General features: G+C 40.1%; 1 protein-coding gene across 1 annotated transcript; it reads right to left on the reverse strand.

The window, feature by feature from the left end:
• Positions 1 to 947: 947 nt before the first annotated feature.
• LOC140653752 (uncharacterized) lies at positions 948 to 24,268 on the reverse strand. The gene is made up of 8 exons (XM_072866207.1): positions 24,108 to 24,268; positions 12,545 to 12,666; positions 11,301 to 11,439; positions 10,318 to 10,439; positions 8,485 to 8,595; positions 4,124 to 4,230; positions 2,642 to 2,732; positions 948 to 1,164 (listed from the first exon to the last, which is right to left on the reverse strand). Exons 1-8 carry the CDS (start codon positions 24,202 to 24,204, stop codon positions 1,048 to 1,050), a joined length of 906 nt encoding a protein of 301 aa, XP_072722308.1. The 5' UTR covers positions 24,205 to 24,268; the 3' UTR covers positions 948 to 1,047.
• Positions 24,269 to 24,277: the final 9 nt, after the last annotated feature.

The raw sequence follows: 24,277 nt of genomic DNA on the forward strand, positions 1-24,277 counted from the left end.
AAAACTTTTAGACAGTAACAATGCTTCTAAATTCGCAACGCACTTACTCTAAAACTCCCGAAGTTAATATTTTTGCACTTGGATTGTTAATATTTGCTAAAAACTGAAATATTCTTCAGCTGACTAAAAGCTTCACATCCTTAAAACGTAAAATCTAAATATAAATGTGGTGGGCGTATGTGGATCTTTTCTCTCTGAGGAGGCTCTGTTACGAATTTCCAGTGTTTTACGCCACCACCAAGCCTCTGCTAAGCCGTGACACCTGTTCAGAATTTTCAGCTCCTTAACCCCTTATTACACTTCCTACCATCCCCAGCAGAAGTGCAGAAAGTGGAATAGAGTTCTGTCATCCTGGACTTGCTGTATTCATTCTCAATGGCTCCTTGGTGTCTTTTGGTATTTTACATTAATAGCCACCTTAAGGACAACTAACTAAATGGAAGGACTTGCTTTTCATAACTGATGCCAGCAGATGCTCTGGTTAGCAAGCAGACCCTGGAAAGAAAACCTACAAATTCCCTAGGAGGCACATTAAAGATAATATTGTTAATAATAAATATTATTACTGATAATAATAAATGGTCTATACCAAAACAAACCAAAACAGCAAACTCTAATGTACTGCAGCTTTTAAGTAACATTATGCTAAATGCATTTTTATCATTCACATTAATAATGAATCGCTATTCTTAGGTTTGATATATTTAGCAAGCATTAGCAGTGCACAATGCTAGTGAACAAAATTTTTTTTTTAAAGTATTTTTTTAAGTATTTTTTTTAATAGTATGTAGCCACTCTTTCTAACATTTCTGCAAAAATTAAACTGTAAGGATATCTCCTAGTTAAAAGTCAATATACTCTGTTGAGACAGAATGCCTCCGTAAGAAAAGCTGTTTCAAAAGACTCTTTTTCATTACAAACCACAGATATGACTCAAATTAATCACAATTAGAATTTTGACCTGATTTATTCACACAAATCAATCCAAATTCATTTTAGATCCAAAATACATGATATTACAGAGATACTAGTAAATTTTTCCAGGTACTAGAGAATCTTGTATAAATGTATTTGTTCAAGCGCTTCTCTGTCAACATCCTTTTCCATATACACATCATAGTTTAGCTGCATCTCTTCGACCCATTGGCTGAGCTGTATATCTGTCTGAAACAATGAAAACAGATCCTTAAATTAACACGATGTTGAGAAACATAGCAGGAGTTTCAAGGTCAGTACAACACTAAGAAGGCAAGACATAATAAGAGAGATTAGTCATTCCAAATTATGGAGCAATGATAAATTCATTTCCAGAAATGCCATTTAACTTAAATAGGAGAGAATAAAGATAACTTTTAAAAATTACCTCAAAAAAATTTAAAAATAGTCTAGATATTTTGCTAGCATGTTACAACTGCTTCTGTATATGCATTTGTATAAGCCTCAAGCATCCTGATCAGAGGGCAACATTCTGACAGAAGTGTTGAGGGAGCAGCTAACTGTACCGTGGAAGAATCACAGGTACTTTATTGTTTTACACCCAGGGAGTATTGTATTAAAACTACAAAGGGCTTCTCAGCTGCTGTGTAACTATTGCCTGCTCCAAGAAAAGGTCAAATGACACCATTGCTGCTCCTGGGGCTGAAGATCTTTTTCACCCAGGCAACAAATGATTCAATTTCTCTAAAGCAGACTACTGTGGCGAGCAAGGCACTTCATAAATAACCTTGTCATGTATGATCAGCATTTTGTTTCCTAACTAAAGCCAGCCCACATAATTTGTCTAGGTATCATACACATAACAACTGTAATCTACCAATGACCTGTGGCAGAATGAGCAGAGGTTGGTCCATCGGAAGTGGTTACTACTCAGGGAACAGCACCAGCAGCACAGGGCGTTCAACACCTTTGAAAGTTGCACTGTCATCGTGTTTGTTTCCAACTGCAATTTAAAGCTATGTCACTGATCCAAGATGCCTGATGGTAATCACTTGGCTAGTTGGGAGACCACATCTCTCCCTAATCTGTACTTCTAACAGCTCATACTGGCATATTATGAGTCATTTTCTATGCTGACGGCAGGTCAGAAGACAGAGTATCCTCAGGGATGGTCCTTCTTTAATACGTCCCCTTCTCCCACTGGCTTAACAAAATAGTTTGTCATGTTTCAAGGCAACATGCAAATATAGAGCTAAATAGAGAAAACATTTCAAGGTTTTGCCTCTAGAAGTTTATAAATACATCTGTACTTCTGAGGTTCTACCCTTACACCTGGAAGAAGTCTGATGGAAGTGGATATCACAAAACTTACATCATAATATGGCTTTGCTAATGTTTTGTGGGGTTTTTTTAACCTCACAGCTAAGGTATTGTTAATAATACACATGATAATACAGTGATTCATGCAGCCTATTGATATAGGCTGAGATTTCCATTTTACAGGTGGGGACAATCAAAGTACAAGAATATGTGTTGGTGGTCAACCCGGAAATAGAATCCAGAGTCCTATATCTTTTAATCTATGCACAAAATTACATATCCTTCCTCACAGCAATACTGGCAAGCAGCTAACCTCAACTACAGAACTGCCATTTTCATAGAAAGTGACAAAGTGTGTTGGCTAAAACTGTCTGAGGGAACTTACCTGGAGCTTTGAGAGTGATTCTTTAAGGCTTGGAACTGTCACTAATAAGGACCCTCTTTTCCTTACGTTACAAGCAATAAATTCCCAAGCTCTGGAATATATTTAAAAGTAGGTCAGCAATTTTTAGGAAAAACCCCCACATTTGATATAAAATGAATCTAACACTTTTACAGTTTAGTGACCAGAGGTAGACTTAGCTTAAAGACTTGCTACACACGCTTATCAGTCACTATCAACATCTAAGCAAATATCTTTGTGCAAACAAAATCAAGTTTTGTATTAAAAACAGAGGGAATATATCGTCTTACAATGTTAGATTTTGTAACTTTTTAACTCTGATACATACATGCATGTCATTTTGTACTGTCAGCACCTTCACTTTGGACTAGGATTAAACATCGACATTTGGTTCCTTTAAACTTTTGGTTTTGAAGAAAATCCAGTCTCTGAGCACACTGTTTTATTAAGCTTAGCAACAAGCTGCTCTTTACATACATACTTTGCAGTCGTGACAAAATACTTATCTTAAGACATTAGCAATTGGAGTATTTAAATATAGCCCCCAGCATTCTTTTTTTCTGATTTTGCAAGTCAGATCATTTCTCACAGCACGGCAATTCAGACTAAAAAGAATTTAATTTCCAGCATTCTTCAAATGTCATTTGTCTTCATGGTACTACTGCAACATTAAACCACTACCCCTGAGTTCTTGAAGAATCAAATGAATCCTCAGTCATGTGCCTGGAAACAAATCTCCTCGCAATTTGAAACACCCACTACCCTTCACCCATCCACTCTGTGCCTCTCTGGTTGACATTACTGCCCGGTATCAAGGGCAGTAGGACAAGCCTTAGCTGAAACTGCTAGCGAATGTCAGACTGTTGGCTGGGATGGTGGAGACACAGGCACCCCTTCTTTTTGACTGCCCATTCTAAAGGCACAGTAACTTTGGCCAGTAAAGTTATTTATGTTTTAAACTGATACTGCTGGATTAGCAAAAGCTCATCTGTGAGCGTCTTGTACCCAAAAGAGAAGAACATTAGCCACGTGTTTGTTTGCTACCACATCCTTATGAAGATGTATTAGAAATATCATTAATAACCATGTTTTGCAGTGCATCTATATTAAAGCTCTGACATCCACAAGTCAGTGACCTGTCTTCTTTCTGAAGATTAAGCTTTATGCTGATATAGTAATTTCAGATCCTTTAGCAGCAAGATACTATTTTAACAGATCAGTGCAAGGATTCAGGGCAAGGTTTGGGTAAACAAAGCAGCAGTGTTTAGTGGGTTTAACAACAAACAACTGCCATAACACCTTAGCAGTTAAGTATAACAATTAAGCGTAGGCAGTTTAAAACAATTTCCTTCTGTAATTTATGTATGTCACTTCAAAAAGCACAACCTTAAGGTTTTCCATAACTCATAAGGTTACACACACATTGCCAAAGAAATAGATTACTTGTTTGGACACATAGCTTACCTGGCCTGTTCCTGTCTGTCAAGAAAATATTCAAAGACATTATTCATTACAACAACATCAGCCTTCTGAAGAAGTGAAGCCTGAGTACAGATGTCTGCGTGAACCACCTGAAGGAGAAAAATTTCACAAGGCATAAATTAATTTAAGAGACAAATACAGCCTTCAAGTAGCCATGAAGCCTGTCAGCCTAATACAGCACCTGCTACCACCATTTTGAACCAGTAACAAAAATGGGTATTTCACTGGCTTCATAGTAGATAAAACTGAAGTAAATAACCAGAATAAGCTTTAAAAATCAGATTTATCTCTTCTAATTAAAATACTCAACTCATTACGTTAAGTGAAATAAACTACATCTGACTTTTGGTCTAGAACACTGTGTGCCATAAAAGAGGAGATGATGCATGCGATGGCTGTTACATTTCATTTACCTATATTTTATCACAAATGCTCATTGATTTCTGGAAAGGAGCTAAGCTAGCTAAAGTTTTTTTGAGGATCTCAAAATGTGAGAAGGCATCTCACAGGCTCAGTGGGTTACTAAAGGATTATAGCTATAAAAGACACTATGGACCCCGGTTTGACAGCTGAATTCTCACGACATATATTGGGACTGGGAATGCTGGAAAGGCAGGATGCTCAGTGGCACTGGAGGACAGCAAGTGCTTTACCTACTAAACAACTGCCTCTCCAGACAGCACAGGAGCTGGTTTGATTTCTTCTACCTTCACCTACCAAAAAGGTTATTAGCACATCATGTCATTTTCAAACAGGTGAGATTATAGTGACAGGAGAATATGGATGCTCATTAACACCCTGACAAGATGTGTTTGATTTCTTCTTAAACATGGAGAAATATATCACATCCTAAATCTGAGGAGAAACATAAATTGGAACATCTTTTGAAGGGATAAGGGAGAAAAAGCCAATCTGAATATTACTTGCATTCCACAAATTTTTTTGAAAGTGCATCCCTATACCTTGAAAATGGACAGAAAATCTGAAAATCTTATTTTCCTTCCTGTCTGACCTACTACTAGGTTGTGCTGGGAATATACTAACCTGATGGATTCAACATTTCACATTTTGTCAAATCCTTGCAATATTGGACAGATGTAAAAAGGAATTCTTAATTCTGACAGGAAAGCTGAATGTTTGTATAGAAGATTAAAAACACTTATCTGTTGAAAAACATTTTGCCCACTTAATATATCAATACTTGTTGGAAGGGTAAATTATGTATTCCTCCTCATAACAAGCACACAAAGCATGCTGTTCTGATTGACAGAGGAAACAGATACTACCACCCCTGCAACATGTAAAGGTTCAAGTGCGGAAGAGATGATGAGTTGCCACAGTTTATGACTCCAGTTCACGCTACCAGAATGCATTATAGCAACTGCAATTATAGCCAAATATTTCAATATCAGTAATAACAGAAACAAAACTCTACCATTCATAAAAAATTAGGCATCACGGCATTTCATCTTTGAGAGATATATTCCATGGGTTCTCTGCAAGTGCTCCGACTCTAACAAACAGTTTTATCTCCTTAAACACATGCCAAGTTGTTCACCACTGCCTGTAGTGAGTGGAAAGGAAGCAACTGTGTTCTTGTACCTTACCCAGAACTAGCAGGTTAGTGTTTGAAGGCCCTATCTCATTGAGAAATAGGGACAGTTTAGTCATCAGAATGACTGGTCAAATTTCTACTTTCACCTCTAGTGTGTGGACATCTGAACTATTTATCCACTAGTTCATGAAAGATAAGAGCTTTTTAGGACAATTAAGATTGGGAATAATTTATCTTAAAACAGTGCACCGTAAACTGTAGCAGTACAGGAGCTGATTAAGAAGAAGTTCAAGCATTCAGGCAGCAGAGAAAGCAGACAGACCAGTCAGGCTCCCATCAGCAGTCCTAAATACAGTAGGTCCTGGTTGTCAACTCATGTCCTCTGCGTAAAGCCACTGCTAACTGCAGATTAAAATGAAAGACCATAAACTGGGGTGGTAGAGATATTATGGATACAGGCTTGACTGCTGCCCTGTTACACAAGCAACAGCCTTCTGCAGTGAGGCAGGACAGACAGCTAGGGGCAAAACATGCCTCAGCTAGATCTGCCAGAACTCATGTATCGGAACCCAGATTTGCCTAGACTGTAAGTGGATTTCGATCACTATGTCTGAGGCTAAGGAGACATTTTACTTTCCTCTCTTATCTTCAAGGGGCAAAAATAACAAAAGCACAGAATTTCTGTACAAAAAACCTGAGCAGCAGTCCTTTAATCCAAACACAAGTGACTGGTGGACTATTCCACCAGTGGACTTCTTGCAGCACAAGAAGTCATGATTAGCACTAAACTTTCTTAATGCCCTACTAATGGCAGTCCTAATATTTTAAGCCTCAATTCAGAAAGATGCTTAAACTACTGGGAAACTTTGAGCATGTGTTGATGTTTCCTTGACTTGAATAACACTTAAACCTTAACTTAAAATTACTCTGCATTTACAGAGTAGGTGACCATGCTGACTAAAGTGACCTAAGTACCCCATTCTCCCCAAACACATCCTCATTCCTATTGGGGAACGTGGGACCACATAAGCATGGGTGGCTGCACCATGAGCCAGACCCAGGTATTGCTCCAGCCAAAACACCACTTTTTTGCTGGGTTCTTTTTGAGCTGGACCAGTTCCCTGACCTGCTTGGCTGTGTGCTGGCACAACAGAGGGGGCAGCAACTGATTTTAAAACAGCCCTGTTGCCCAATGGAATACACACCAAGCCTTTCATGATTACAGGCAATTTCTGAATTGAGGTCTCAGGTTTCCTAAGATCTGTTGAACTGTTTACTTTCCTCCCAGCATCTAAGTGTTTGCTCAAATGGCAAAAGATGCTGAGCAACTTTCTATGTACTTTAACAAACCAAATGTTGACCAAAGAAACACAAGGTTCACTGAGAGATTTAGCCACTAAAGATATCATTCCAGCCTGTCCTTTGGAAACACTCTAATAAAAATTCAGAATATCCTGAAAAAACATCCATTATTTAAGAAGGGTCTCTTAAAAGTTTTTCAAATTTGTGTCATAAATTATTATCAGCAACTGGATTCTGACTATTTTTCAAGCTGGTATATATCTCTAGAGAGGATTCATTTGAGGGTGAAATAAAAATCTAAGATTGCAATGTTCAAAGCAGTGTGATAACAGGAGTCACATGACTAAATTAGCATCTAATGAGACTCAAATAGCTAAATCCTCAGGCACTGCTTTGAAAACGTATTATTTTCTTATCTTTATGCTCTGAAATGAATACTTCAGCAGAATTACAAGCTGTGAAGGAAAACCAAAAAGGCTTATAATAAAGAATATACAAGGCTGAAAAGCATGCATATAGATCTCCAGCTCCACTGAATTAACTTCACAAAGTTCCTAACTGCACTTTCAGTCTCATCACAATAAGGTGTTATGAACACAAAACATATGCAAAAACCAAAGGTTATGGATAAACTGTCAGCAACAGGGATTGAACTGGGCAACCCAATGATACTGCTTACCCTCTGTTAAATATTTTATGTTTATTATTTCTTTCCAGTTTAAAACTGGTTACTTTAATTCCCAAGAAATTACTACACCCAGCAGTTTGTGTGACTCCATTCAAGAGCACATGCATACAACACAGGATTAAAGTCAGTATTCTACCCATCATATTCTACTTACCAACTTTTGCTGGTAACAAAATAACTGGTATTCCCCAGAAAAGGAAAAAAAAAATTTCATTAAAATAGTAGTAGTTATTTCCATAATGGGACTAGAGAAATGGTTCCCATAATGATATCACATTGTTTGAAATTCATTTTGCTTGAATGGTACATATGGAAGGTACATATGCATTGACATTCCAAGAAAGGAAATACCAATAGCCATAAGCCCTTTAGGTGTTCTTAGATGCAAATTTGCAAATCCTACAAACACCTTTCTGCTAACATTAATGAAACACAGACATTTAGTTTTGTTATTCATGACAGAAACTCTTTATACACTCAGTTTCATGGAAGTTAGTGGCAATAACGTCATTGATTTCACTGGGAGAAACAGCTAAGATATATCTGTTTCGCATGAGCCAGTAGGTAGGTCCATTCAGGAAAAAGGCTAACCGATTCAACACATGTTATCATATTTTGATAATTTCCCTCTTCCTCTCTGAGATTTTTTTTTTCCTAATGCAAAGCCTTTGTTTAGGGCCAAAACAAGCAAAGGCAACAACTTCTTCTCAGAATGCTGATTTACCAGCCACTCACATAAACAGGATACCTAGTACACAGTGGTTAAAAATATACACACTAAACCATATATTTAGTTACCTTTATTCTGTCAATGAACTGGTATTTTGTAATCATCATTTCTTGCAACTGGCAAAAGTCTGCATTCATTTCTACTCCATACAGTTGGGAAGCTGAGCTATAAAGATAACCCTACATTAGGAAAAAGAAATGTAGTAACTGTGATGGCTTTAAAACAAGTTCAAAAATTTCAATTAAAATGGAAAAAATAAAACACAGGTTAAGATTAAGAAAGCATTTTAAAACAGCAAGTTGAGAAATGTCTTTCAGTGTACGTGACATTTTTCAGAGTTAAGCCCCTGATTTGTCAATTCCCTCTTATTCCCTCACAAATTTTAATAAGAGATCCAAAATGACACGCCAAAATAATAAAAAGAAAAGGAAAGCTCCAACTTCACTTCAGTTGCAACACAGATGGAAAATGGTCAAAGAAGGAAAAAAACAGTACAAACCAAGTTACAAAAATAGTGTGAAATTTTCCCACATTTTTGTTTCTTGGAAGAATGGAAGAAGAAAATAGCAAGAGAAAAAAAAACAACCATGAGACATACACATAGCCAAAGTGAGTGAAAATGGAGGACAATGTACCAGTAATATAATGGGATATTTTGGTACAGAGTCTTTGTTAGCACCTCTAAGTATTGTATTACTGCCACTTTCAGGTGCTTCATACAGGTACATATGAAAAAAGATAAATTATCCCTTAATAATAAGCCCAAAATAATGGTTAAGTTTTGGACTGAGAGTTTGGAAAGTTGTTGGAGATGTTAGGAAAAAAAAAGTACAAATACTTAGCCTACAGGGCCCTAATGAAGATATTGCTTTAAGTGCCATTGTCTCCACTGAACACCATAATTACACTTTGCCAACAATGGCAAAGGCAAACAAATAATGCTAAAGATACAGATTATCTGAGGTATCTATGTACTACAATCTAAATATTAAAGTTTTCTGAAACTATTCAACTCAGTAGAAAAGCAACCTGTGAAGGTGAAGTCACGCCTCCTCCAATACAAGCCAAGAACATGATTAAAAAGGAGAACTCCTTTTTTAAAATGTTTCCCCTGCTTTATCTTGAGACTATCTTCCACTATAACAATACAAGCATTTAAGTACTTTAAAACAAATTCAGGCTAGCAAAAGTGTTACCATTTAAGGACCCAATGCTGCAAATATTTACGAATGGGAGTAACTTTCCTCATTTGAGTAGTCCCAAAATTAGATTATTCAGATGAGTAAAATTACATGCTCAAGCGTTTCCAAGATTGAGCCCTAAACAGCCATTGACTTTTGTAAGAAAGTTGTAATGTGTGTTTTGCATTGCTGTTGGCCATATGTTGCACCAGCCATGCCAAAAGCAATCAAAATTGCACTCAAGTTTCTCGATGAAGTATTTTATGTGCATTTTAAAACGCAGAGCAGGACAATATGTTTTTGGAGACAAATTCATATCAAAGTCTTCCTTTGTATAATTTAACAGTTTGTCAGTTTCATAAAGGAATTTAACATAAGTGATCTATATATAGACATGGTCAAGACATAGAGGACAAACTTACTTACGAAGGAGAGAAGGAGCAGGAACTAGCAAAAGAGCAGCATGTGTGACAGCAATATGCTATTCTGTTGGACAACAGACTTTTCCTCTCCATAAGCAAGATCATTTGTATTCCCTCTTGTGAGGAACAGAACAAGAACTGAAATTGCTAGTAAACAGCACCTTATACTGTTCAGAGTCAGATCAGAGGTGCCTCTCAGAATGACCCGTCCAAGATGGAGTAACAAGAGTAGGCAGTCAGAGAAGAGGGAAAATGTTTGTCACAGTAATAAAATATGAAGTCCTGTGCTGGAAGTTACCGCAAATAGCACTGCACCAAGCCTGGAGCCAACGTCAACCACTACCTTTCCTGTCAGGTCAGGCAGTACATGTTGATAAAGAAACTTCAGTTCCATGAGGGAAAAGGAATGCGAAATAAACTCTGGGAAATAAGAACAGAACAAAGATGTTGGGTGGGCAGTACTAACTACTGTGTTATTAACCAATGAAATATTAATCTGAAGAGTTATCATCACTGAAAACCTGTATGGCTTCCTGCCTGAACTAGTGTTGGGGACCCTGGAAAACCAGGGTTTGCAGATTGGAGGTAGCCTGGCCAGTAGTCTCTCCTGAGTCTGGGGATTCCTTCCCTTACATGGGGAATTTTGAAATCCTTCATGAAACTGAATTACCTTTTTCTGCACAGTGACATATATTAAAGAATACAAAACAAAGTAACTTGGAATTAAGTGAAAAAGGAAACATGGTACCTAAGGCTCAACACAATTAATGCAAACATTTTTATGGGCAGACATATTAATAGCTTGAATTTCAACTCCCAAGGTTTTAAGGAACGGAATGTTCTCCATATAAACCATTCCCCCTTCAATGCCTGTGTTATACTGGCGACAGCACTGATCTGTACCACACCACACACAAGCTTTAAGGCAGATGGTGCTTTCTACCGCTTTTCAGCATGTGAGAGGAGACCGAGGCTAATGCATGGACTCCTACAGTATTGTCTTCCTCCTGCATCTTCCTCTTCAGTGGTACATAGCCCTGCCTCTTCCCTGCCCAGTTTTTGTGGGCAACTAGTGTCACTCATACACTGCAAATTAATTCAACTTACGTGTGTAGGAGTCTCCTTCCATTGGTTATGGGAAATAATTCTGGCCTATGTACTGCACCAGTCTGGACAAAGTCCTCCATCAGCTGGATGTTGTTGTGTTGTCCAGCTGAGTCACTGCACAAACCAGTTTAGTTAAACTGAATTTGTTTTTCGTGTTCCCAAAAGAGCACTTACCTAAAGATGCAGTCTTGTATGAGCCACACTCTGTGCAGTAGCTCCTACTCATTTTCCCCTCCTCACACAATGAATCAACAAAATCATCATCATAAAGGAATGCATCAACATGAATCATGGGCAGTGGATGCTGGTGTATCTGAGAAGAGGAACAAAACTTAAGAAAGGCAGAACCAAGCCTCTTAATTTCACTTACACTGTTACACAGTTAATTGTCCCACCATCCTACCTTTCCCAAAATCCCTGAGGTCCCAGTTTTTCCCTACTCAAAAGTTACAAATCAAAATTAAACCACAGAAATGCTGCATGTAAACTGGATCATCAAATTCCACTGAAATAACCAGTAAGTGGAAGTCAACAAAGGAAAGCAAGCTGGTTTCAATAGCTGAGTACGAGACCTGCTGTGAATTTTGTCTCCTTAGTGCTTGCTTGGCTGTAGAGGAGGTACAGGGTAAAGGAAGCTTTTTCTCTTCCACTTCAATGAGGAGAATGTAACTTAAATTTAGGAGAAAGGGCAATTTTGCTTCTGAACTTCAACTGTCTGAATATTTTCATCTTCATGCCTTATGCCTCAATCTAGAAACACCCCTGATTAACACGGGTGTCATTTTCAATCAAAAGCATACCAGTTGGGATGCCTGCCTTCTCATCATTTCAAGGGGTATAATCTTCATCCTCCTACTCCTCTCTCCTCCCTCTCCCAGGCTTGCTGCATGTGGCCAATCCACTTTTCCCATTTAAGAGCCACACACCACTTTTCTAGGAAATGCGTTAACTTTCCACCTATACTGACAGCTGAAGGAGAAAAGGTGCTCTCCCCTCCCACAGGACTCACAGCCCACCTCTTTCTGAGCCATCAGAATCTGAAAGGAGCTGGAAAACATTTCTGGGCTGCCCACATTATGGCAACAGCGAAACACTGGCCCTGTACTTCTGTTTTCTTTAAGGGGGCTGTTAGAGTCTATTATGGAGCTAGCATTAAAGAATCACTGTGACAGGTGCCATACCACACAGAATGAAAGCTATGCCAAATAACTTATGATCAAAGTATTAAGAACTATGAAGCAACTTTCTTGGGGTCACACAATCATGCAGCAACAGACCTGAGAACCAAACTGAGATTACCTATACCTCAATTCAGTGCTCATTCTCTATTATGAAATACTACTACTAAAACTGAAATCAGCATAGTCCCCAAATAAATTATGTGGTTCAGCAAAAGGAGACCATAACAATTAGCTTACTTTCTGAATAGCTTGATGTTCCGAATTAAACATTGCCTCGATGGGTAAATGGTTCCGCAAATCTTCAGCAATATTTTTGAGCACAACATCATCGTTACTCACCACAAGCTCATCAAAGTCATCTATAAATCAAGACAAAAAAAAAACCAACCCTGAACAATCACATGTAGATCATGTGGACTAAGTGATGACCAGTACAATACAGTTGCAAGATATAAACAAAACCAGATGAATAGGGTTTTTATTGGAAATGCATTTTTCAGCCTTTGTTAGCTTTTTCAGCCAATGACAGATTTGGATTGTAATAACTTTGCCACTTAAAATAAACGTAGTGCTTTTTTGAAATCTCAAATTATTTTCATATTTATAAACTTATAACTCACATATGATGGTCTGGGCTGCCACCAAAGTGATGCTGTTTCAGCTTAAGATATAAAAACATCAAAGATGTTTTTGAACTATTGGAGAAATTACAAAACTCATAGTTGCCTGAATGCAGGCTTTTTTTTAATACAAGTTTCTTTTTATACATACCATCTTTCTAATAAAGTGGTTACAAAAAAATCAGGGATAATGCACAGTTCAACAGTTCAACTCACAACACATTTTACACAACTTAAACTATCAAAATATTTCAAATGTGAAAGAAAATAGGAATAGAGGTAAAGCAGTACGTTTTTGCAAAGCTACACTGTAAATTATTGCTATTTTTCCAGGATATCCCTGCATTATTTTAACACCTTTTTTTTTTTAAGACATCTAGAAAAAAGATCGAGCAGGAACCTTGGGAAGTCACCAATCCTTTCTTCTTCCAAGGCTGAATCAATAGTAAGTGTCACTACTTCTCCAAACTATTATTTTAAAAAAGATTGTTAATGCTGGAGACTCCACAACCTCCCTTAGCAATCTATTCCAGTGCTTGACTACACTTACTATTAGAAAGGAATACTTTTCTTAATAACCGATTTAGATTTCCTCTGCCACAATTTAAACTCAGTACTCTGTCCCACTCACAATGGAAAAAGAAAAGTTTGTTCCTCTCCTGTATATAGCAACTTTTTACTTCTTTGAAGACTTATCATGTGCCCCATCGGTCTTCTTTTCTAGGAGAAACAAGATCCACTTATCCAGCCCTTTCCTGCATTCTTTCTAGAGTCTGATCATTCTCATCACTCCCCTTTGGATCTTCTGCACTCTCTCATCCTTTATGACCTGCAGCACTGAGAACTAGACACATTTCTAGTTCTAAACACACTAGCTAAAGGTTTATTTGCACTAACCAGACTTTTCACATCTTGCAGCCAACATCCTGCTTACACACCCCAGTTTCATGTTAGCCCTCTTCCCAGAGCATGATGTTCCTAACTGACATTCAGCATGAGATCTGCTGTATGGCTGTACTCTGTTCTTTTTCTGTTACGTTTTCCTCAAAAGGAGGACTGGATGAAATTCCTTTTTGTCTGGACATCTCACTGCTCTGAGGGTACTGAACTGATTCTAAATGAAGGCACATCTCGGGTCAAAACTACATACCTGTAAAAGAAAGAAAAACCACACAACAAGAAGCAACCACAAACCTAATCCTGAAAAATATACCAAACCCATCTATTGATTCTTGTCTGAAAATAGACGTTTGTTCTTTCTTCCCCACCCCTTCTGGTTTGTTTCTTGTTCTATTTAGACTGCCACCATGTTGGGCAGGGAGTGTGATTTTTACATACATGTATATCACTCACCAAAAGAAGATCTGACAGCTTTTAGAGGTGTTTAAAAAAAGTTAAGGTTTGTTAGCATTGCTGTCCCAGGTGAGAACATTAGTATAGACAAGACTGATGGCAAGCAGGTTCAAAATAAATCTATAAAACATGCTACAAGTTTCTCTGTGCTAATATACTTAATCTTCCCTGTGGAACACCGGCAATGCTAGGAACAGTGAGAAATTATAAGGCTAGTATAAGAAACAGAGACCAGCTAAACTTCTAACTATGAAATGCTTCTGAAATGCTTTTTGCTTAAGCACTGCAGTGAGAACAATATGATTAAAGAAACCCTCATTCACTAGTGCAAAACACTCTCTTCTTAGAGTATAAATGTAAATGTTCTTTCAACACATCCTAAGACTGACTCCAACAGATAATACTGAATCCCCCATAGTAAGCAGCAGAAACTGTAAATCATCTGTTTGTCATCATCATTGGTTTATTATTTATTAAATGGGTAGCAGTAACGCTCCGAGGCCCTGATGGGCACAATACCATTGGTAGTTGTTATATGACAGAAAGACAATTTGCTGTTCCAAAGAGCTCACAGTTAAGTTCTCCAGAACCTCAGCTCCTGAAGAGATGCAGACTTTGCACTGAGGACACAGGAGGGATAGAGGCGGCAGCTGCAACAGCAGCAGCACAAACAACACAACAGGTGCAATGCAGCAGCTCCAGCTTGTCAGCATTTTAATTTGAAACCTCTAATGAGCACCCATCTCCTGTTAACCTCACGGTCCATCCAACAACTTGCAGATTTCTTATGAGCATCCCAGAAGCAGTGAGTGATTTTTCTGATCAGCTAGAGAAGATTTCTACGGACGTGACACAGCACAGAAGTAAACCCAGAGATTATGGTAAGGGAAGGTGGACAGATTTAACTCTTGCTTAACTGGGACCGTCAGCACCACGACAGCCCCTCAGAGTGCAAAGGAGCCAGTTTGCTGAGGTGGACAACATCTGAGGAAGCAAGAAGGAGAAAAATCGTGCTACAGACAGAACGAGAGAGTAGAAAGCTGATATTAGCAGCTGTACAGACCAGTGCCTGTGGGCAATAAGCCCCTACATCTGGCACATGCTTTAAAACAATACTATTACTATGCAAGAGAGCTCATCCAGCTGTTATACTGCCTGTTAAGAGTATCAGATTCATATATAGCGTCTAATGAAATGCAGGAAGTGTTCATAGACCACCAGGCCAGCCACATCACACAGCAAATGCAGAACTTCAGCTCCCTTTCTCCCAGAGCTGGTGCGTCAATAGGATCTGCTCCCTCATGGCCTGGGTGACCTTTTCTGGCCAACATTAGCGGTGGACAGCTCTCTAGGCTATTCAGTGTCCCAGCTCTACAGTAGAGAAATGGATACTTTCAGTGGGAGACGGGTAGCACACCCCTCTTCCTCAAAGCCAGAATAGCCCTTCCCCGCCTTGATTTCCATTTGTACAATACTGGTCACAACACTGACCATCTTACGTGGGGCCCTCTGAGCTCTTCTTACAAAACAAAGTATGACACACAAGAGTTCTTGTGGATGCTCTGTATGAAACAGGTCCTAAAGAAAATCTCACAACACATGCAGCTCAAACGAAAAACTGTTGAAACACTGATACTGAAAAATAAATGATTAATGGAAATGCTCCTTCCCAACTATCAGTTAATACTGTAAAGCATAAGCATGCAGGAACAAAAAAAGAGAAGGAGGTTTGAACACACTCCTTCTGAGATGACAAAATGGCAGCTTCAGCAGAAGCTGCGCCTGCAACGCTCTGTGCTTTCATGTATACTCTGTGACTGAACTCAGATGCCGAGTCGCCTCATTCCTGTCAAAGCAAGAAACAGCAACAGCTACCACAATAACTAATTTACTTTTGCAGTATGTAAATATTTATAGATTGCCATCAAGTACAGAACACAGGTGCCAAATATGAAAATACACATCTCTGCCTCTGCCGCTACAGTTTTATCAACTCCACCCTTGTGTTTAACAAATTGTTCGCTCTTGAAAATCTCAGTATCACCTTACAAGGGATCTTCAAAGCAGAAACAAAAATAGAAAACTATTTTTTGATATCATTTTAGTGCCTGTTGTATATATGAAATGGAGAGTGTGAGAGCCTAACCCCTGTGTTCATTGAACAGACAACTAACCAGGAAAGAACCATACAGTTCATGAAATACTGCAAGATGAATCACAATCATTTGTTTATGGAGGAAGTCTGAGTGCATAGTGTTTGTATTTTACTTCAAAAACCGGTTCCACTGGATCTACTCAACATGCATTTATAAAATTTAATTAACACACTGCAAAAAGCCTAATTAACACCCTGGTGCTGCTCAGCCTTTCTATGGCAAATATAACACAAGCTAAGAAAACATCACAAAGCCTCACACAGGATAGAGAGCACTGCTATACCAACATCTAAACATCCTGGCACTGCGAAATACATGATTGACGACAAGCAATGTATGATTTCCAAATGACAACAGAAGATTACATGTCACGTGAGAAGAAGAGGATTTAGCAAAGGCAACCATAACAGCAAGCACCTTATGGTCTTCTAGATATATATTCAGACTCCCAGAACTAAAAAGCAAATATTAACATACATGTTACTTAACACGAGGTTAATTTAATCATTCGGTGTCTTTTAATGATACTGAACAAACAGGTCAAGGAGGAAGTCCCACAGGTCTAAAAACTTATTATCTCCTTTTTTGGCTGAACAATTTGAGAAGCAATCTGTCACCTCAGTATACCAACTTCTTCAGGAACTCTAAATACTATTTTTATCCTTAAGCACACTTAGCTATTGGTAGAAAGTAATCAGGTTTTTCAACAGGAATATAACCAGAGCTTATTTTATTAGTCCTTTAAGTCTTTTACATTCATAAATTGAAAGAAGCTTCAAAGTCAAATTTTAAACAAGGTAAGTCACGTACCTATTTTACAATCACTAGTTTTCCCCACCATTATTAAGTTTCAGTGACTAACAACTCAGAAGTACTTGGTATTCTTGAGACCTCTCTTGCAGCAGTATCGTTTGTCACAACAAAGGAAGTTCATGCCAATTCCCAAAGTTGGTGATTCATCAAATTACAGGTAACATCCCATTTTAGTTTACCAAACAACAGAGTAGTGGAAAAGTTTTTTGGTATGGCATAATTTTAACAAAGAAATACATTCCAGTTAATGTGGCTCTGCAATGCTATCTTGATCTCTTCTGAAAGGATGTTTTACTTGGATAAATAATTTCTACCAATTTGGGTATGAAGCTTTGTACTAAATTGCCTTTTCACACACACACAAAAATTACATACTATACTTGTTACATTGCAGAAACCCATGCTTTCATCCTTTTAAAGAGACTTATTCCACTTAAGTTCTACCTGCAGTGACAATAGTACTGAAAGGAAGCATTAAAGACCATTTCCTGTAAAAGAATCAAGATTTTTCTTATATTATTTCCTATTCTTGTCTTGTGAAAATCATCATCTGATAATTTTACCTAGCAGGTCTGGGAACACAATAATGCCTAGATCATAAAGTACATAATAGAAAGAGCTGGACAAACTTGGTCTGTTCCTAAGAGTATGATGGGAAGAGTTTCTTCTCCATATGCAGAACACCGCACTGAAGCAGCATGTCCACCATGGTCTGATTAAGTTAATTTTGTTGGATACTCCTCCCTCACTGCCTGTTAAAAGCCTGAACTTACAGCACTGACTGCCCTCAACTTTCAAGTCACAAGACTAAATCCAATCTCTTAAAAAGCTGGTTTGCTCCCAGTAAAAGTGAATCCACAAGAAAAAAATTAATTCGTACTTAATTATATGTTGTTTATCCTTAACTCAGAGGATTTGCAGTGGTTTATTATTCAATGATTGCTTTGAGTAATACATCACCGTATGAACAATCAGCAATTCAGACCAGTAAATAACTTTGAAATCTTAGCTTTATATTTAAATATTTCTGATGAAATGCATAGAATGGAAAAAGTTTGTAAGATTGCTTTATTTTACTCTTACATGACTGAAAAAAAAATTTAAAAGATAGTATTAGAACAGTCAGTTTTAGCCCTGCTGAAAAAAATATTTTTTAAATATCTTAGACTCCGCGACAGCACATGAAAGACCATAAAGCGTCTTTTTATCACCTTATCTGTGCTTCACTGACATGAATTGAGAGACAGGCTTTTGTAATCTGCATTAAAGCTCTAAGTGCAGCAAAAGTGTTCAGTAGTTGCCAGTAAGTAGAGTGGTTTGGTGACTTTAATCTCAAACTTGAAATTAGGATTCCTGTGTTTACTTCCTCTGATTCCTGTATCTCTGCTCATGTATACAGATAGCTTGATCAATTCTGCTTTCACCACTTATCTTCTCCAGCACCCATTCTTACCAAATGCAACCTCTACTGCTACTGAAGATTCTTAAGAGTTTGGGCAGTGGAGGAGCGAGAGGGAATATGACCATGCACACATTCATATAGAATCTATACATCAAATGCTGGGACCCAACTGAGGGGGGATCTTCAAGGGGGTTTCCCCAAGTGGTTTGAATTAGCTCTTGGGCTTCACCCAAGTTTTCTTAGCCAGAACTTCTGGAATGTGGTTATTGCAGAAAGATATTAAAGCATTAATCATCCTATTATTAAAAAGTTCAGTTAAGACACCAAAGGTTCCTGTTATTCTTTCCAATTCTTATTATTTCATTTTGTTTGAGATCTAAGACTAACTCAAAAGAAAAGCTGGAATGCAAGTCACCGTGAAATGACGTACATTTCACTGCAGTGTGTGGGAAGAGCTAGCTGATTGCGAAACAGCAAAGCAGTGTTGCTAAGCAGCTGCCTTAAAACAGTAATGTCTTCTCCCATCATACGTAAAGATTTGGAATTTCTAAAATTCGCAATACCAAAAGAAAAAAAAAAGCATGACTGGTTATTTTATTCTGGATCTGTACAAAGAAGAAAATTAATAGCATCTTGCACACATTTACATTCCCGTAATTACCAAGGAAGATTAGTCAGAAATCATTAGAGTGAGAACTTGTTCAACTCCTCTCAGTTCCACACACATAAGAGTCTTTACTTTAGATAACTTGCTTTACTATAAAGTAATTTGGCTCTTCCATGGAAAAGTTTCTCAACAACATTCCACGCATACAGCATGCGAGTCAGAAAACACCAACTAAGTTAAATTAATAAATAAGGCTGTCTTTGCGACAACACTAATCCTAAAGGGCAACCACTATATGCAGGGCTTTACTCTAAGGCTGCATGTACACTTTACTTGAGAGAGAGGCATGAGGGAGGAAAAAAGCCTGACTACAGCTAACACTGGAATCATGCCCAGTTCTCCTCAGCTGGAAGTAAAACTATAAGCTCAACATCTTGACAGAAACAGGCATAGGATGGCAGTAGGAGGTGGGGGGGAAACCCACACACTACAGAAAAACAACTTGTCTGTGAGGATGCCATTTTTGTTTCCATTAATCCTACCCTTGTTTGCTTACAGTTTTTTCATTCAGAATATTATCCCCCGACCCCTACAACTTTTTTTCTTTTGTTCATCAGAGGTTTTTTTCTTTCCTACATTGGTATTGCCAAAGACTAGGTTTTTCTTTCTGTGTGGTACAGAGATCTGGTAACTTTTTAGCATCTCCCATAAAACTGTTTTCTCTCTGCACAGAGAGAACCCCAAATTCCCCATCTGTATTCAGGGTACAGCAGCAGAAACCTCAGTACCAGCTCCTCACTATCCTCTGTCCAACCAGTATTAATTATTACAGCACTATCTAGGTGTTACAATGGGCAGTATAATTACTCAAACGCAACAATTCTGCGGGCAAAAAAACCCACAGTAAAAGTTACTCTCAGTATGCAGCCACAGAAGCAGCTCAGAGAAACAATACAAAGAGAAGTGTCATCAAGTGTTGCATTGGGGACATCACCCAAAATATTTGCAGCTCTGAGGAAACTGCAAAAAGGGTAAAGGAATGTGACCTGCTGGACAAATGCCTCTGCTTACTTACTGTTCGATGCTGCAGGAAAATAAAACCAGTAAGAGAGAGAGGTATCTTTTTTACTCCAGTCCTGTACTCACTCAGGGTGAAGAAAAAGAAAACAGGAGATAAAACCAGAAGGACACAGCCATTCAGAAAAAGCAGAGTAGAAAAACATGAACAGGTTAGTGGCCCAAAGAGGCAATGAAACATACCTTAACTAGATAACAATGAAAAGTTCTTACAGATAGGCACAAAGCTTTCTAATTCCCTGTCCTCTACCAAATACTTACACGTACACATATATGTACATTAGAGGGAGACTGCAGCACCTCAAGATAGCACAAAAATTGGGCAAACATTAATACTTTTACTTAAAACATCACAATCAACAGATTCAGAAATTGTTAACTTCTACAAGCAGTAGCATGAGACCAAATTCTGTAGGCTCTAAATTTCTCCACAAATGTGGCAATCTGGGAAATAAAATTAGCCTAAGTCACACATGTCCCAGATGACACAACTGGGAACAAATATGGTTACCTAGAGCTTTATACTGCATCAGCACTTGGCAAAATACAATCACAAACTGTAAGGAAATGACAATGATGCAGATGCCCAAAGTGCAACCTCATTTCTCAGAAAATAAATCAATAGCATCCTGCCAAGACATTAACAATGATCATTTTTTTCTGAAAAAGAGAGAGAAATTAGTATAAATTATTATCAGAGCACAAGCCTGTAAACAAAGACCATAAAATATCATGGATAGTGACTACAAGAATCCTAAAACAAAAAGGATTCTGAAGATGGCCTGTCAAGGAGACTACAGAGATGAAATTATATTCATTACTTCAGCTGCTTGATCCTGATTGCCCTACATATCCTGTCTACTCTGTCCTCTGATCTGCAGCATATGAGCTAAAAAGCCATTGAATGGCAACTACACAACTAATTGTGTTAGTTTTAAGATGATGTACATAGTGAAGCAGCAGCAATCAGCATTGATGCAAACAATATAAAAATAGAAGGACACAGATTGCTCAGATGTACCAAGCACAAAGTAGTTCGAAATTTGGAACCTGATCTACACTTTAGCTTGTGCCTTAATTATGAAGAGTAAATATGAAGCAAGGATATATATTTCCTTTCACTGAAAGACCTCAGCACAGATCTAGATCATTAAAATTCAGAAAAAATATTTGAGAGATCATAATCTAATAAGGGCTAGGAACCATAGCATACCTGTCTTTCACAGAAACTACCTGTTAGAATTTTTGGAAGCTGTAGCATAAAACCAAAAATTTTAAGTGTTATTCATTGACAAAGGATTTCTGTAAGTCTACATAAACTATGCCATTAGCTAAAAATTCCTATGGTGGAGGTAAAGTACCATCGTAGAATCAAAGTGGACAAAATAGCAAGTATGTGTTTCCTAACTGAAACAGTTTAGCATTTTCAAGTTTCACTAGTAAGTTCCCATGTGCTTTACTGTATTTGTAAAGGAGTCAGTAGGCTGAGAAAGCCATATATGCACACCACACAAACTAATATAGCGCAGAAGGAGCTCTAATGATTTACGTTAAGCAAACAAGCAATATGAATGATTGCATATGAAATTCAATGAGATTTTTAAATTAGAGCATATTGGATGGAAGAAAAACACTTCTAACAAGATTATTTACAGTAACCCAGGCACCGTTTAGCAAGCAGAGCATGCTACTGCATCCAGACAAGGACTCAAAAAGGAAGGGATGAAATATTGCTTATAGCACATTGCTCTACCATTATATCTATATGCACATATGTGTAGACATCTACGTGTATATATATGTGTACATACACACACAGAGAAAATAAAAATGTTTAGTTACAAGTAACACTAACTACACCCATCGCACTTCAGCCTTCAAGTCTTAAGGAGTCCCATCTCTGCTCTAATTGTGAAGGCGGGCTCGCAGGTGCTCTGAAACATCTGGCAATGTCTTTCCTAGGAAAGAGCCCGTTGGGGTGGGACGGCTGCGTGCCCACCGAGGGTAAATGCTGTGTTCCCGGCTGGTTCGTTTCCCAGAATGCAAGCAGAGGGCCCACTCAGCCAGAGAAGGATCTTTCCTGCCTCTCTCCATCCGAGTGGCCATGGGAGCTGCAAACCACAAGGCAACGGTGAGTTTGCAGTTCTAAGTACCTGGGTAGCTGGCCTTTGTGCAACAGTCCCCGTGTGTTTGCTGATGAAGATGTTTCTACCCTAAAGCAGAGGTGCTGGAACAGAAGACCTGAACAGGAAGAACAACCCTAGCACAACAGAGCATGACTTGGGGAAGTAATGTATCGTATGACAATTTTTTCCCACCCAACGCATGATCACAAGGGAGTGGGTTTACTGTCCCAACAGGCAATGACTAATAAACAGGACACACATCTATTGGCTGCTTGAGACTGGATCAAAGGATTCGGGGGGCCTTCAAGACTCATATCTGCAATGGCAAAATGCAAATATACCCACAGACTAAGCAGCATTTAGTCAGTTTATTCAGCATGGCACTATGTGCCTACAGCTTTAGCGCACTGCCTATATTCAGGTTTTCCATGTCATCTTTTTGTTCAGTTGCAAATTAGCAGCCTGTGCACTGACCCGCATTTCCTTTCTTTATCTGTCATGAGATGCTTGATTGCAGCATGTTGATGAAATTATACCGAGGCGCAAACAAGAAAGTAAACAGAAAGCTATGTTAAGATGACATTAAGTGGGGAAAGCAGTGTTTGCAAATTAGCTCAAACCGCTATTTTCAAGTTTCTGAAAGGTTGCTGTGAACATGTGTGAAGTTGAACAAGACAAGACTAACGTCTAAAAATCTCTAGATATGCCAGGAGCGGAGTACCTCCGTATGACCTCTGACGTTTCATGCTGGAGAGTTTAAGAGGTTACCACCCCAGCTGCCTGTCCTGCTTTTCCGCCGGGAGCGCCTGCCTCTGCAGCCAGCCGGCAGAACAACCGCGAGCCTGCACCTCTGCCACGACACTCGCAACCCTAAGCATGCCATCAACTCCATTTCTGACAGACACGACAGCCTGCTGACTACGGCGGCTGAGAAACGCGGGCCGGTGCCAACGGACAGCTTGGGGCACAAGCAACCCCTGCTTACAGACTCGGAGAGGGCGGGCGGCGTCAGACGGGCTGCCTGTGCCGCGGCTTCAGGCCTGCCCTGCCTCCCCGAGCACTGCAGCCCACGCCGGCTGTGCCGCCAGCTCCCGGCGGCGGCCCCGCTCCCGGGCAGCACCCTCGCCCCGGCCAGGCCGCGGCGGGTCGCAGCACGCCAGGCGGCTCCGTACCGGACGGCCTGGGGCGGGGGGCTGCCGGCCGGCACCCGCCTAGGCGGGCCCTGTCAGCCTTGTGCCGCCGGCGGCACCGAACGCCTGCCCGCCGAGCGGAGCGCCCCAGCCCGGGCACGGCTCCCCTCCGCCCGGCGACCGTCAGGCGGGCACGCGCTCGGCTCGCGCGCGGCCCCGCGGGGGGAGCGACGCCGCTCCCTCCCCCCGCGGCTGCCGCACCACCCCCCTCGGCCGCAGGCCGGCCGCCGGCCCGCCACCGGAGGGGACGCCCGCTCGGTGCCAGCAGCGTAACGGAACGGGGCAGGCAGGCCGCAGCGCCGGCAGCGGCTCGCCCCGGCGGGACACGGCTCAGGCCCGCTACGGCCACTGGGCCTCCCGCCGCGATCGGGGCCTGCCCGCGGGGTCCCGCCAGCTGCCGGGTGGCGGCAGCGGCGCCCGGAGCGCAGCGCCCGGGCCGGGCCGGGCCGCGCTTACTGGTGTTGCGCATCCAGTGCAGCAGGCGGGGCAGGTCGGCAGCGCACGTGCCCCGCACGGCGGCCAGCACCGCGCGCCGCGCCGCCTCCAGCTCCATCGCGCCGCGCCGCGGGGGGGCGCCGCCGCCGCCTGACGCGGGCGGGGCCTCGCGCCGCGCCTGCGCGGACCGC

The sequence above is a fragment of the Ciconia boyciana genome, chromosome 6, assembly GCF_034638445.1.
Source record: "Ciconia boyciana chromosome 6, ASM3463844v1, whole genome shotgun sequence".
Classification (NCBI taxonomy): Eukaryota; Metazoa; Chordata; class Aves; order Ciconiiformes; family Ciconiidae; genus Ciconia; species Ciconia boyciana.